Here is a 16,085-nt window from a genome sequence, read left to right as displayed (position 1 = left end):
GTGGACCTGATATGATGTAGGAAGAGTGAGACTTTCCCTCCATGGTCTTCTTTGCAAAGCTCAGTCCTACCCAGAGAAAAGCATCAGACAATCCCAGCTGAGGCACAGTCTAGATTACAAGTCCTCTGACCTATCCTGGAGACTGTCAAGGTCATTCAAAACAAGCAAAGCCTCAGAAATGACCACAGGCAAGGGGAGTCTTGGGGGAAATGAGGCTAATGGAAAGGACTCCAGAATAGGCTTCTGAGAAGAGTAAGAATGTTAGGGAAGAACTAATGAAGTCGGAATAAGGTTGGATTCAGTCAACAGAGATCTATGGGTGTGGTTTAATAGCTGTTCTATGTACAGTAATACTAGATGATAACAAGAGGGGACCAGGCATGAGACATACCTCAACCTCACTCCTGAAAAAAGCTTCCAGGTTGAAAAGGGATGTGAACACACACACTCTCATTGACTGTTACAAACATATCATAGCAACACAAACATGAATGACAGGGGAATAAATGTGAATGGCAGGGGAAACTGAGCAAGGGCTTTCCAGGAGAGCTTTGTGCTGCCTCTGCAACTTCTCGGTAATTCTCAGACCATTCTAAAATAAGCTAACCTTGAAAAATCCCGTGTCATTAATTCCAACTTATCACAGTCCACGACAAGTTCTGTGTCCCTGGAGCAGAAGAGGCCACACCTGTCCTTGTACCTCACGCCATGGTGAAAGGAAAGAACCAACTTTGCAAGGTTGTCCTCTGGCCTTCGCACTCACATCCTCCCCACTGATAATAGTAGCAATGGCAGTGATAATACATTTTAAGCAGGAAAACAGTCAACAAAGAATGGGCTTTTGAGATCCAAAAGAAAGCTTTTACAAAAAGTAAGTCAGGGTTGAGATAAGCAGGGAGAAGGGAGGCAAGCCCTGGCTTTAGAGAGGCCACCTAAGACTTCGGAGAGGTGGTTCTGATGAAGTGTTAGGAACTGCTACCCACAAGGGGAGGGGGACATGGGAGAGGGAGGGCTAGAGGATGTGAGCCACCCTTCTCAGGAGACTGGTTGTGAAGGAACAGTTGGGAGCAGCCACTTGACACTAGAGCTGGGGCTCAGTTTTCTGGGCTTGGAAAGTGGTAAGTGCATCTGTTGGAGCGGAATCTGCCTCTATCATTATAATGAGTTGCTGCTTGATATTTGAAACCTACCATCTGCTAAGGAAGCTCTGGGCTCCCCTTCTAATCCTTTGGCCTCTTATTTTTCATTTCACGTAAAATTTCCATAATTTCCTTGTGATGTGAGAAAGCTGGAAATTGGACATTTCCTGGAGCATTCAAAGGCTGAGTTCCACGGAGACCATCTCATGCTCAATCAATGTGACATGTCTTCCCTGGTTCTCAGCTTGACTCTTCCAAAACATGAAACTGGAGATGGGTCCCCAAAGACACTTTAAACCCCCAGTATCACCTTACATTTGTACAGTAATGGCCCAGCCCCCGAGTGTTTTGAAAGCCATTGTTCTAGCTCATTCTTACAATGCCCCCAAGAGGAGTGAGCATGATGAGAAAATGCCAGGCCACTGACAATGCCAACCAGCTCACCAATAAACGGCTGGAAGTTCCTTAACTCTAGTGAGGCCATGTTCTTTCCTCCCCCTCTACTCTTTCAAATTATCAGCAGCAGCAGTGACAGCTTGTGCCTCGAGAGACAGATGGGGCCAAGGAGGAGGTCTTCAACTGCACCCCTGTCTAAGTTACTGGTTCCGTTGAGCAGCACTCTGGCACTACAGAATGTCTAAAGGCCCTCTCCAAACTTCTAAACCTTGCATTCTCATTAAAATCCTCCAAAGGCATTTATAATGTATTCCTTTTTATTTTTATACATATTTGGTTCTTTGGTCAAAGATACCTCATTATCTTCTCTTGTAGTGGTTCTCAACCTTCCTAATGCTGTGATCCTTCAATACAGTTCCTCATGTTGTGGTGAGCCCAAACCATAAAATTATTTCATTGCTACTTCATCTAATTTTGATACTATTATAAATCATAATGTAAATATCTAATTATGTAATACTTCATCTAATTTTGATACTATTATAAATCTTAATATAAATATCTGATATGTAATATATTTGATATATGACCCCTGTGAAAAGGTTCTTTGACCCCCAAAGGGGTCACACCCCACAAGTTGAGAACCATTGTTCTGTCTCCTTCTCTCTCATACCAAATCTCTTCTTCCTTCCAAGTCTTCGTACTTTCCTGCCCCCGTTTATGTGTGATCCACTATATTTAGTTAATGGTGCCTACATGAGCATGGATGAAGTGGTATTTGTTTAACTGGGGGCAATGTACCAGTGGCTACACCACTGAGAAATACAAGGACAATTTTCAAAAGGAAGATGCCTGGGACCTATGGTTAAAGTGAAAGATACTTCCAGGTAGTTCTAATATGCATACATGAAAGCCAGTGAAGTTGGCACTTTAATGATGTAGGGAAACAATTTCAGAAAGGGATCCTTCCTCTTTGAGGATGTTCACAGTGGCAGGTCCTCCTCTTATATAGCCAGAGCCCAGACACAGGGAGTATCTTTAACATTGCTAACCTACTGGGAGGCACACCTGACACTCTGACAATACTCCCCAGGCTGACCAGTTCTCACCACTTCTGCTCACTCTCTTTCTTGATGATGCTCCAGCGTTCTCACCATTTGGTGAGCCAAGAGTGAGATGGTGTATGCCCATCAGCCACAGTTCCTGGTTATAAATACAGTTTCTTCCTTTCCCTTGAATATCAACTCTTCACAGCCTAGTTCTGTGGAACTCAATGGAAAAGGTAGAAATCTTTTTTTTTTTTTTTGATTTTTCAAGACAGAGTTTCTCCGTAGCTTTTGGTTCCTGTCCTGGAACTAGCTCTTGTAGACCAGGCTGGCCTCAAAGATTCACCTGCCTCTGCCTCCTGAAATCTTTATCTCAGAAAAGTCTTTCCAGGCATTTCTGCCACAGTGTACCTACCCCATGGATCTCTGAGAGACAATCTGAATTTATTTCACTTACACTTGTAAGGTGCAAGGGCAAAGGCTTGACTGCCTCCTTTATTGACCATATACCCAATGCCCAGGGCATAAGGTGTACTTTTAAAAACCAGCCAAGTCAAAGAGACCAGGGGGTTGGAAAGTGGAAACATGTTTCTGAAATACAATGGGCACATCTAGGCTTTATAAATACTTTACTGGGAGAAGACTTTGTGTGGAGAGTCACTGTGCTGATGTAGTTAAGTTAGATCTTGATAAAGGGGGCAGATACACAATTACAGACACTAACCAGATCTCATAGATGTGTCCACTGCATGGAGAATTCCATGTACACCACATTAATAGACCATCTACGTGTATGTCATTCATGGAGGGTTTTGTCAGTTGCCCACGTGAACATATGTTGCAATTATGGTCACATAATGCTAATGTCACCGTGGTGCGTTGAGACGAGTCCTATGGCATAAAACACTAAGAAAGCTGGCAGTCACCAAATCACCTTTGTCCCCATTATCTTAAATACTGCCAATACTGTGGAGTCACTGGAATGCAATCTACTTTAGCCCATCTCCCTTAGGGTTCCACTTGTGGAGTGAAATCCCACAAGAGTTAGGAACTGTGCCAAACAACAATGGTGCATACTAGTTTTCTGGTGATACAGACCGTCGAGGCTTGGTTGGCAGTGATGCTCCACTTTCTCCTCATATATGCCTCACGGCACCTGCCAGATGGCCAGTGGCCATGAAAACTGAAGCCAAGGCCAGAAGCCAGAGCAAAACAGAATTGGCTGACACTAGTGGTGAGCCATCAACATGACAGCCTATTGCTCTAGTTTCCCGTGGACTGATGACACTTAAAACACCCAGCCAAACCCGCACTTCCGATGACCCATATTGGGACATGAAGACCTTTTAAACATAAGTGTGTCCCAAATATTATATAGAATTTATCTATTAAAAAAAAGTAAAACCACCCTCATTGTTGATCTAAAATTCAAATCTAAACAGACATTCTGTACTTTATGCACTGATTCTGGCAAATCTACCTCCAGGAAAACTCCCTTATTCTGTTTCCCACCATTTGGAAACCTACTGGATATGTGTGCACATGTGTGTGTGCCTATGTGTATGTGTGTGTACATGTGTGTAGAGGTAAAAAGACAACTTGAAAGAATTGGTCCTCTCTTTCCACCATGTGGGTCCTGCAGATTAAGCTCAGACCACTAAGTTTAGCAGCAATAGCCTTTACTCACTGAGCCATCTTGCCAACCGCAAGCCTATAACTATTTTAGTAGACATATATTCTTTGTTAAGTAGTATATTTCCCTTCTTCTGCATCTATCATTCCTTAATATGATTGACCAATAGCATGATAGGAGTTTCTTCACTATCAAGTTTTTCTCCTAGGAAACAGCATTAGTACCTCCATGCTTCCGTTCCCTCCAACACACACAATTTGGGAGCACCTCTTTAAAATACATGTCCCCCTGTCTTAGATTGGGCATTTGGCTCTTTTAGCCAAACCACTAACCTCTCCTACAACTGTTTCAAGTGCAGCCTTTCCAACAGATAAATGGAGGATATAAATCATCCCATCTGTCCCCACACAGAGGGGCCCAGGTCGCTCTGGAAAGCTACATGGGATTTCTACAGTCTTAACTGCTCTTTTAAAAAATCTGTTTTCTATCATGAAGAAATGATCTAAAAATACTTGCAGAGAACACCAGGACAAAGCCATCACAGCGATCTCTCCAAAGGACTCAGGTTTCTATAGATTTCATCATCTTCTGTCACTACGCATTCTGAAATTTAAAGAAAGTCATGTCTGCTTGGCAGATGAAATGCCCCAAAGTATTAATTGGCAAAATTCCAGTTATCTATGGTATATCACAGAAGGTAAAAATCAAATAAGTCAAAAGTAAACAAGATTTAAAGTGTATTAAGATTCATGATGGATTTTTAAAGCTTTGTGAAAGCATTTCTACTAATAATCAATTGGAGAAAAGTGTTTATTAAATCAATATAAATACAAAAAATAGTTGCCATTCAAGTAAACTGAAAGCAGAACTTATGTGTCTGATAATGTAATCTTTGGTGTTTGATTGGAAAATTATTTTTCCAAGTATGGAATCTAACCCAGGGCTTCACACAACCTAGATAAATTCTCCACCACTAAGCTACATTCTCAGTACCCCCAGATAATTTTTAAAGACTTATTACTATTGTATGAATGTACTGTTGAATGCATATGGATACTTTCTTGCATGTATGTATGTATAACATTTGTACGACTGGTGTCCACAGAGGCCAGGAGAAAATGCCAGAGCCACACAACTGGTGTCACAGATGGTTGGTCGTCATCTAAAACGAGGGCTAGGAACTGAACGCCGGTCCTCTGCAAGAGTAGCAGAGGGTCCTAACTAATGAGCCATCTCCCTACCACATCCTCAGATTAATGCTCATAGATGCTAACATTGCTGAGTCTCTCTCTCGTTAGGGCTGCACCACCAGGGCCGGACTCATTTTCTCTCCTGTAAGAACAGGACTCTCATTTCAAAGAAGCAGAGTTTGCACTGAAAATGGGTAAAGACAAAACATGAACAGTATGCCGGTTTGGTCAACACAATTTTGAAACTTTTGCCATCTCAAGGCTGAGGGTGAACAAACAAGTGAACGAGAGATGGGGGGGAGAGGAGGAATGGAAAGAAAGAAAAGAAGGGAAGAAGAACGAATGAATACAAACAGCTGACCTTTGCTGGGAAGCTCTGTCCTGGGACCCCAGGGTCCTTGCTCAGAAGGGAGGCTCTGGCCACTTCATAAGCTCTTCTCTCGTCCCATAAATTCACCCCTGAATCAAAAGAAAAGCAGCTGGGTTTTCATTCTGGTGGAAGAATTTGGCATCAGAAGCTTATTACAAAAATGACACAGTGAAAATACTTGGAAATTGAGCGAGTCCAGGGAAAGGCTAGCATCCATTAAATCACAGTAAGCATTAGAAACGAGTGAATTCTGTCAATCTCAACATTAAAATACTGTACCTTAAAGACAACAAACTGACTTATTTTCCTTCCAGGCCTATAATCCATGTTAGATTATTAGTTCAGGCAGAGTATATAATTCAGTGCTTCAATTAACACTGAAGCACACATGCGGTGACTTTTAAAAATGATAAATTAGGGCTATGCTTAAGATCAACTCGGTATTAAAAGTCCCAAGGCCTTAGCTGTATTAAGACTAAATCCATTTACTTAAGTCTCAATGAATCTGTTAGACACAACGCCAAGTCTCCTCTGGGCACTTAGGAAGTCTAATTTTATATACTTTGGTAAGTGATTCTATAGATAAAATTAATTTGCCAGTTCAGACCAACTAGACTGGTTTATTATTATTTTTTAACTAAAGTCATTCAAAAAGCTGTCCTACACACTTGTTTCTTGGGGTCTTGTCTGTGGAGCCTGACAGGCCACAGGTTCAGTTCAGCCCCATTTCCATAAGCTAACCCAATGGAAAGAATAACATTTTTCTCTTCTGGAGCGTGTATCGTTTTCATAACCAGCATGGTGATTTCTCTGGACTTGTTCGCCTATGAGGTCACACCCTTGCTATTTGGTGGGCCTGGAGGTGAGGGATGGGACCAGATTCCCCCACGTGTTATTCCCATTCCTTCAGCCAGAATCCAGGATTTTCAGACCTGAGTCATAATAGCACAGTTTCAAGTTACTAAAGACTTCATATTTATGGGGCACAAACGGTATTGAAATTTTAATCCTAGACATTTTACAATTCCCCTAAGACTTCTAAATCCACACCGTTTTATCATTCTCGATGTGGAAGTCTGCAGTTATAGTCAGGTTACAAAGGGATTACTACTGGAACATCAACCGTCTCGTGTAGCCTTTCCAGAACATTCTCAAAGCTGGTCTCAAGCATTCTGAACCCCTGATTGTTGAGCAACTAGGGGTGAAAAGTCATGAGCATGGCAAGAGGCAGAGGAATGAGCTGGGTCCCTTGGCCATGTTGGGAAAGAGAGAAGAGGATGGTGGGTACAGGTTAGGGAAGGAGGGGAGGAGGACAAAGGCATTTGCAATGAGTAATATTCACGCCTTCTAGCCAGAGATGGTATAATCGCCTATGAGAGAAACTTCTGGGCACATCTGAGAGAGCTTATAATTGGGTTCACTGATGTGAAACGACCCTAAAGTCGGTGACACCTTCCTATGGCTGGAGTTCCAGAGTCAGCAGAAAGGAGACACTTTTGCTTCCTCACGGTGGACGCAATGTGACCAGCAGCTTCAGACCCCTGCCGCTATGCCTGCCTTTGCCACGATGGATGGTTCCCTTGAACGTGAGCTCAAACAAGCACTTCCTTCCTTAAGTCGCCTTGGCTTAAGTGTTTGGTCACAGCAAGGAAGGTAATGAATATCGTAGTCAGATGACACAAATCCTCAGAGATGAATCTGCCTGTGAGTGATGACATCTGTCCACAACAGGGCTTGCCAGAGAGAAAAGAACACTGTCTGGATGGAAGACGTCAGAAGTCCACCTCACTGCAGTGGCTCATGCTGACAGCCTGGAGCCCTGTGTCTTCGTCTGCTGTGCATCGAGGGCTTGTCACCATGGCTTCCTGGTTCCATTGTTGCACAGGTTGTGTATCCATGGCTTGTCACCATTGCTTCCTGGTCCCATTGTTGCACAGGTCGTGTATCCATGGCTTGTTACCATGGCTTCCTGGTCCACTGTTGTACAGACTGTGAATCCAGGGCTTGTCACCATGGCTTCCGGGTCCCATTGTTGCACAGGCTGTGTATCCATGGCTTGTCACATGGCTTCCTGGTCCATTGTTGCTCTACCTCTGTTCACTCACTCGCCGAGTAATATCCACTTTGGTCTTGCTCATGGGTGCTCTACACGTAGTGCTTCTATTCATAAAGCCCATTCTGTCCACTCAGACCAGCACCTCCTATTGTTCCCTGATGCTAGTGTTTTCTATCTGCATTATGGAAACCCCGTTCTCTTAAATCTACTCTATCCCAGGAGATGCAGCAGTGTCAACCCTGGGTCTAACCTATGAACACAAAGGGAACTGCCCTCTGATGGTCGTACTTGACAGAGAGACAACAGAATGAACGTGAGCTTGCATCCTTAGTCTGGAAACCCAAACTCTGAAACCACCCCAGATACAAACATTCTTGACCTAGAAATGCTGCTATCCCTGGCTCCTTGTGATGGTCACAATGCAGGTACTCTAATGCGGAGTGTGATAAAGTATATGCGGAAGTGGGTTTAAATAGTATGTGAGACACACAGGGGCACTGGGAGATGGTTCAGTCCATAAATTGCCCGCTGTGTGAGAGTGAGGATGGAAATTCAGATTGCCAGTATCCATATGAAAGCAAGGTATGGCGGTGCACATCCATAACCCTGCATTGACTGTGTGAGGCAGGCGGACACAGAGGGACCCCTGGAGCTCACTAGCCAGCCAGTCTAGCCAGTTCATGAGTTTTGGGTTCAGCAAAGGAATAATAATGTCTCAACAGCATCAGCATCATCAACAATAACAATAATATTAATAATGTGTAAAGAAACAGAAAATAACCCAGTATTGACCTCTGGCCTCTATTCACCCATGCCCATAGAAACACATAAACAGCAGAAAATTGCTTTTATAAATATACAAGTGAATTTTTGAGTTTACACATGAGGCACATCTCCAAAGTATTTAGTAATACATATGCATGTAATATTCTAGAATCTAGACAGTTTCTGAAATAATTTCCAGTCCCAAGGAAGCAACCAGAAGAGGCGCTCAGCCTGTAAGACTGATTCCGAGGGCATCACTTGTGCTATGAGAGGAGACTGGAGGAGGAGGCTCTGCATCCTACATCCTCTGCATCATTCTTGGACCTCTTCTGCAAATTCAACATTGCCGCAAGAGAAGGACAACAACAAGGAAATCAGTGAATGGGGAGTGGCTGGCGATGAGACCCTTGAGGGAGAAGCCAGGAGAAAACATTTAGAATACTGCTGGCCTTGTGGAATACATGAGCGGAGACCTGCAGGTTAGAACTCTTTTAGACCCAGTGGGGCCCCCAGAAGGCAGATCACATTGGCCAAGAAGAGTGAGTGTTACCTTCCATCTGTGATAGGCAGAGTGTGGCCAGCTGATCACACCTAGTGCAGCTTAGCCATAGCTCGTCCCTATGGCATTACGCTTGGGACTTCACTGACACTTGGGTGCTTTACCTGGGACTTAGGAGACTCACACATCATAGTGGGTTCTGATCCAGTGAGGCAGCTCCTGCCAATTCCCACCGTAGTCTGTAAAGGGCTTATGAGAGAGCTGGTAGGGTACTTGAATTGGGCAAAGGCCATTTGAACATACCAGTACTTGTGAACAACCAGCACCACTGAAAACCATGCCAGGTGCCAGAGTGACTATGGCCACCATGGTGTTCTTTGCAGTCAGGTACTAGTGTCATGAAGGTGGGCACAGGCATCTTAGCCTTCCTCCCACATAAATGTACCAGATGATTTATAGGCTACCCCTGCCAGCTTTGAGCTAAACTAGCAGTACAAGTCAACTTGTTAAACTGGTAGAGAGTAAGGGCAGTTGTGCTAGGACCTGATACTTGGCAGAAGAGTGCTGACACCGATATCACCAATTCCCTACCACCCAACCCCAGCGAGAGGAAGACAGAATGTTTTTGCATACATTCCAGCTACAGCAGAGAAATGCCTACGAGACTTCCACATAGGCTTGAGGCGAGGTCTCTGCATGTTCTACAGCCCACTGCAGTTGCTGTCTTAGATGGACAGAGATGATGCATGGTTCGTTAATCAAGCCATTACCATCTTCTTGCCGAGTAGAGATACCTTGACTTTGGGAGCCTAAGGGAGGCCTGAGTGTGGGTAACTTGCATTTGATCATACTGAGGCTCAAGAAACCCAATGTGAAGAACCTTCTCAGTCTTCAGGGCCAGTTCCTCCGCATTCTAGGTGACAGAAAAGGACAGCTATTTGATTTCCTGTGGGTCAAACATTAAATGTGGCCACACATTAAACACTCCCCTGAACTTTCACCTACATTTTTCAGTCTCTGAATTCAAAGTAAGACTCTTCTATTGGCTCTAAAGTCCTCCACAAAGAGACTTTATTTCTAGTTATTCCTAGGAGAATCTGAAGGCAGGCTGGACCAATGCGTGTGAGACATTTTGCAAGGCTCCGGAGAAGTTGCACAACTGCCCTATTTGCTGAGCACAGTGTTTATTATCTGTGTACAGGAATCATGGAGCCATCTCTGGGCTTTTTAATTGGTTGCACAATATCCCCTCCATGGGATCTGTGGTCAGGAGGCTGTTTCTTATGAGCTCTGCTTATGTATTTATGCACTAGTATTTCTTTTAGATGATACAAATAAAATTTTTATTTGTGCAGCATGGGTAGACAGGATGAATTACACACAGCTGTGAGATATCAGGATGTATTTTATGCAGCTATCTTGTTGACAAACCGTAAGAGGAGGTCTTGAATGATGCATACGTTCAGAAAATATGACCTTATAAAATGCACAGTTTGTACACAGTTTGTTTTTCGTAATCTGTATTTGGGCATCAACAAAACTCACTGTTATCTAAAGAAGAAATGTGGGCAACTCATACTGGGGAGAAGCTTCCAACTTCTTTGCTCCTGGGTAAACCCGACATGCCATTTGCTCTGTGGATAAAGAGTCTATACCCGTCTCTTCGTGGAAACAAGGCACAGTAGATACTTTTACTTTTATTACTAATTATCTTCTTTGAGAATGAACTCTCATCATATGCGTGTGTGCGTGCGTGTGTGTGTGCATGTGTGTGTGTGTGTGTGTGTGTGCGTGTGTGTGTGTGTGTGCGCTCTGCTTTTCCTTCAGTCATTGTCTGCCATTTTCAGACCTGAGTGAGGGTAGTCAAGAAAGACGTTATAGATACACCCATTTCTTCAGAAAAGAACCCATTTAATGATGACTTTAGATGTTACAGAAAAGATGACAAAGAAGACATCCCCTAAAATGACTCAGCTGCCACCAACCAAAGTCACCCAGAACTTGGCTTTTGCTTGAGCCATGCCTATTCTGGCCTGGCCCAATCCCTCCTTTGCCTACCTTACAAAGGGGAACATGGTGGCATGCCAGACCAAGACCAAGGCATCCTGGTGACTACCTAAGATTTCAGTTCCCCAGAGATAGGAACTGATACCACAGCTGCAGGACACACTATCATGGGGCCACTGAGCAGGCCCTGATCCCAAATCTTCCTTCATGTGCCACCTCCCCTCACTGCCACCCTCAAAGGGATGGGATTCTCATGGTATCATTCTCTTTTCCTTCGGGACCTCCCAGGATTAAGCAAGCACCAATGAGGCCACGCAGGAAAGGGTCTTCACAACCCTTGATGTGTGGACTTGGTCTAGGATATAAAAATCTAGGCGTCTCTGCTTTTGTGGCATGTTTGTGTAGCTACCGCTGTAAACGGCAGAAACTGACATTAATAACTTGGAAATGTCAAGGTTCAGTTGCCAGTGGGTGTCAATCCGATCAGGCCACCTGGTGGGACAGTCAGATGACAAACTGGTGAGACTGTTAAGACAAGAGAAAGCTAAGCATCACCCCCAGAGATCTTAAAGGAGAATTCCCACCAATACCCACAGAGACAGAAGAAAGAAGACATGGGTGGAGGTGCCATATAGAACTGCAAGGAGCTTCAGAAAAGTCTAAGGAGGAAAAAGTTGAAGAAGCCACTGTGAGTTGAAAAGCCAAGGTCAAGGCTTGGAAACTCATTTAGCATTTTATTAGCCCTGAATACTAAAGGCCTATATCAAATAAGGCAGAAGCTATCTAGGGGTTCCCTGTTTTGGGGTCATGGGGTGCTGATGTGCCCATTAACGCAAAGATGCTCTTTATTCAGATTTACATCTTCAAAACTCAACCCGAAACCAGCATCCCCCTTTCATCCCATCTGTACCTTCTCTACCTGGAAATTAGCAGTTCAATTTAAAAATAACACAGCTCAAAGATCCTCAAAAGAGTCAAAGGCAGATGAAGCTGAAAAGAGTAGCTTAACAGTAGAGAAAACTGCCTGGCTCTGCCTTTATCCAGTGATAAAGGTGCCATCAGCAGGGTGCACCATGCAGGTGGAAGATGCCCGTGATATAACATGATAGGAACAGCAGGGTGGTAGAGCTATCTTCCTCCTTAAAACCCGTACTTTGGGGTTGGGAAGGTAGCTTAGTAGGTTTTGCCATGCAATAACAAGAATATTAGTTTTGTCCCCAGAACTCATGTAAAAAGGCTAGAGGTGGTGTCATCTGCTTATAAGCTCAGCAGTGGGGACAGAATCCCTGGGGTGCATTGGCCAGGCAGTCTAACTTAACTGGGCCGTTGGAAGGTCCTGTCTCAAAAATTCAAGGTGGAGGTTGGAAAGATGATGGTACAGCCGTTAAGAGCACTTCCTTCTCTTGCTTATGCCTGGGTTCTATTTCCAGCACCCACATATCAGCTTAGTCATCTGTAACTCTAGTCCCAGGGGCTATGACCCCCCTCCCCCCGCTTCTGATCTTCACAGGCACAAGAAACACATGAAGCCCATACATGCAGGTAAAACACTCATATACAAACAATGAATATAAACAAGTAAAAGAGAAAAACAAAGTGGATGAATCTTGAGAAATGATACTTGAATTTGACTTCTGGCCTCCACACACATGAACCCACATCCACAAACACATACAAACACACTCAAAACCTACATAACCCAGTCTTCTCGTAAGATCCCCAAAAGATGCATCCTACAATGTTCTGACCAGAACTCTTCGAAGTTGTCAAGTGTCATAAAACACCAGGACAATCTGAGATACTACCTCAGCCAGAAAAAAATCCCCAAGAAAATAAATATCGGTTATATGCCAATGTGGGTTCCTGATAAGGGACTGAGGGACAAGAAAGGCACACTGGGTAAAAACCAAGGAAATGCAAATAAGGTTGAACCTAATTTAACATTATGATGTATATGAATTAGAGCCAACATGCATACAAAGCTAATGTAAGATGTCAGTGGGGGGATGGGATGTGGGCTAACTGGGAGGCATTTGTAATAGCTTCTTAATGTGTCTATGGATCTCAAACTGTTATAAAATATAGTCCACTCATAAAACTTTTTAGAACTTAATCTGAATCTTGCAGGAATAATTATATCATTCTGGAGGCACTCAGCATAAGAAGTACTAGACACAGGTAGACATCACTGGGGTTCTAGATCCCAACCAGTCGTAGTGTTAACTGGTCATTTCTCCTATAACACTGATAGGGATTCAAATGGAAGGAAAGATGCTGGGACTGCAATTAAGGCCAGACATGGCAACTGGGAGACCCTTCCAGGTACTCCATGGCACTCTAGAGAACAGAAAAGCAAGAGGCTGAACAGAAGGCAAATTTTCATTGGCTTTTATTAAACCTGCAAGATAGCACAGAAGTAAAGGGAGATGTGCCACTTGGTTTGTGACTGTCATATTGTGTATCGACAAAACGGTGCTGAAACAGAGCCCAGGCACAGGTGAGTGAGAAACATCTGTATGATTTGGAGTCAAGAGATCTTTGACCTGGGGATGCAGCTCACGGACTGAGTGCTTGGATAGCATGTAAAGGGCCCTCTGTTCAAACCCTAGTATGGATCAAACTGGAAGAGACTCCAGCCAGGCACACGTGTATGATCTCAGGGAAGTCATCTGAAATTCTTGAGGCTCAAACCCTTTATGAGTCACTTGAGGCTGAAGACCATCATCCACCACAGAGGACTGGCAAGAAGGTAGAGTGAGGTCATGATGGAAGGGGACCTGGATGCCCTTCAGCTCGGCAGATCACTTTTTCAGATCAGTGTTTGGATGGAAGCCAACCCAAGTGCTCATGCTGGTTTTCTTCAAGCCACTAGAACTACAACTGCATCGTGTTTCTCTTTCTTTATGTCTGTACAGTCCTGATTTTTCTATAATCAGCACATATTATTTCTATTATGGAGAAAAAAATAAATGGAAAAACATCTATCATTGGAGCTTCTGATGAGAAGCCCCACAGCTCTCCTGGCAGCACCAGGCACACAGCCTCAGGCCTGAAGAAGACAGAGTCCATTTAGATACAAGAGCAATCAAGCTCTGTGGAACAATTACAGTTCTGTGGAGATGCTTTGGAGGTCAAGATGAAAGTCAGAGAAAGCTAGCTATGGCTTCCCATAAAGGGTTAAATAGATTCATGCCCCCAAACACACACTGCCTCCACTAACCATATATGTAGCTTGCCATGCCTCATAGGACTCCACGCGTGAGGAGGAAGACAGTATACATCAACTTCAAACTGTCCGGCTTTGGCTGGGCACTGAAGGCTTATGCAAGCCCCACGTAATGAACTGTGGGACTAGGCGGTTGTACAGATTTTTCCTCACAGTTGCCCAATAATGAATATGAAAGTTAACTGCAAAATCAGAGCTGTTTGCATTTCAAATGCCATTATCACTTTGTCCCTTGAGAGAAGCTATTTGCTTGTAACAGTTTTTTGGGGGGTGGGAGGATGTCAGAACTCTTCCAAACTTAGTTTGCAAAAAAATAACACAGAGAGAAAAATGGAACTAAGCATCAACATGTATAGCTCAGAAATGATTTTTAGGCATTAATAGCAAAAGGCAATGGGTAGGCTTGCATGGAATCTGTTGTACTCTGGTGTAAGGCTTTAAACTAGACTTTCTCAGCCTTCCTAGTGCTGTGACCCTTTGAGAGAGTTTCTCATGTTGTGGTGACGACCAACTATAAAATCATTTTATTTGCTACTTAATAAGAGTAATTTCGCTAATGTTACAAATCATCGTGCAAATCTCCGTGTTTTCCAATGGTCTTAGGAGACTCCTATGAAAGGGTTGTTTGACCCCACAAAAGGGGTTGAGATCCACAGGTTGAGGACCACTGCATTAAACAGATTAAGCAGCAATGAGAAAGAAACTGTGAAGCTACAAGAAGCTCCATCTCCATCTAACAGTGCTCGTTAACATCCTCATTCCATTCAAGGACGCTCCCTCACATCCTTCCTCTAAGAGACTACTCTCTTATGTCCTCGCCTCACCTTAAAGTGCTCTTTAAAGTGCTTTCTCCGACTGAGAGTGCCCCTAACATCCTTGTTTCATCTAAGAGCGCTCCATCACATCCTCCTTTCGACTAAGTGCATCCTCGCATTCTTGTTCCATCTAAGAGTGGTCTGTAACACCATCCCTCTAAGAGTGTTCCCCAACAATTCCAGGCCATCTAAGGGTGTACTTTAACATCCTTGCTCCATCATCTGGCATCTTACACCTCCTTTGCCAAACCCATAGCTGATTCAGGAAAACTTGGTGACCAAGTTTTTCTTTCCTCTCTGACCAAATCTTCCTTCTGTTGTTTAAAAATATGTGTGTATATGTGCATGCAATTGTGCATGTTTGTGCAGAAAGATGAGCATACACTTATGTGCATATGTTTATGGAGATATTAGGTTAACTGTGGATGTTGTTCCTAGGGAGTCATCTTGCTTTTTGAGACAGGGTCTCTTATTGGCAGGGCTCAGCGAATCAGTGGGCCTGACTGTTCAAGAGCCACAGGTATGGATCTGTATGTGGAGGTATAAACCTCTCCAGTGCTGTGATTACAAGTGGGCTGTCACCCTGGATTTTTGATATAGGTGCTAGGTATTAAAACCAAGTCCTCAATACTTGTGTGCTGTAGTAGTTACTATTATCAAACACTATGACCAAGGCAAACCGTAGAAGAAAGAGTTCATGGTAACAAGAGTGGTAAGCTGGCTGAGCACATTCATCTGCACACAGGAAGCATAAAGAGGGAACAGAAGGTGAGGAGAGGCTGTAAATGCCCCCAAATGATGTATTTCTTCCAGAAAGGATCTATCTCCTAAAGGGTCCACAGACAGCACCACCAACTGGGGACCAAGTCCTCAAACAATGAGCCCATGAGGGACATTCTCATTCAAGCCGCCACACATGGCAACCACACTACTAACCGGGCCA

The 16,085-nt window shown here is 43.8% G+C and overlaps 1 protein-coding gene across 1 annotated transcript in view; it reads right to left on the bottom strand.

The window, feature by feature from the left end:
• The window catches only part of Adam12 (ADAM metallopeptidase domain 12), a 321,067-nt gene that overhangs the window by 258,100 nt on the left and 46,882 nt on the right, over positions 1-16,085 (bottom strand). Inside the window, exon 4 of the mRNA XM_041666564.1 lies at positions 5,766-5,863. Coding sequence (XP_041522498.1) covers positions 5,766-5,863 — 98 coding nt within the window. The remainder of the gene's footprint in view (positions 1-5,765; positions 5,864-16,085) is intronic.

Source organism: Microtus oregoni, unplaced genomic scaffold (genome assembly GCF_018167655.1).
Source record: "Microtus oregoni isolate MIOR12 unplaced genomic scaffold, Mior012 000016F_ref0000370, whole genome shotgun sequence".
Classification (NCBI taxonomy): Eukaryota; Metazoa; Chordata; class Mammalia; order Rodentia; family Cricetidae; genus Microtus; species Microtus oregoni.
This window is presented reverse-complemented; position numbering and strand designations above follow the sequence as displayed.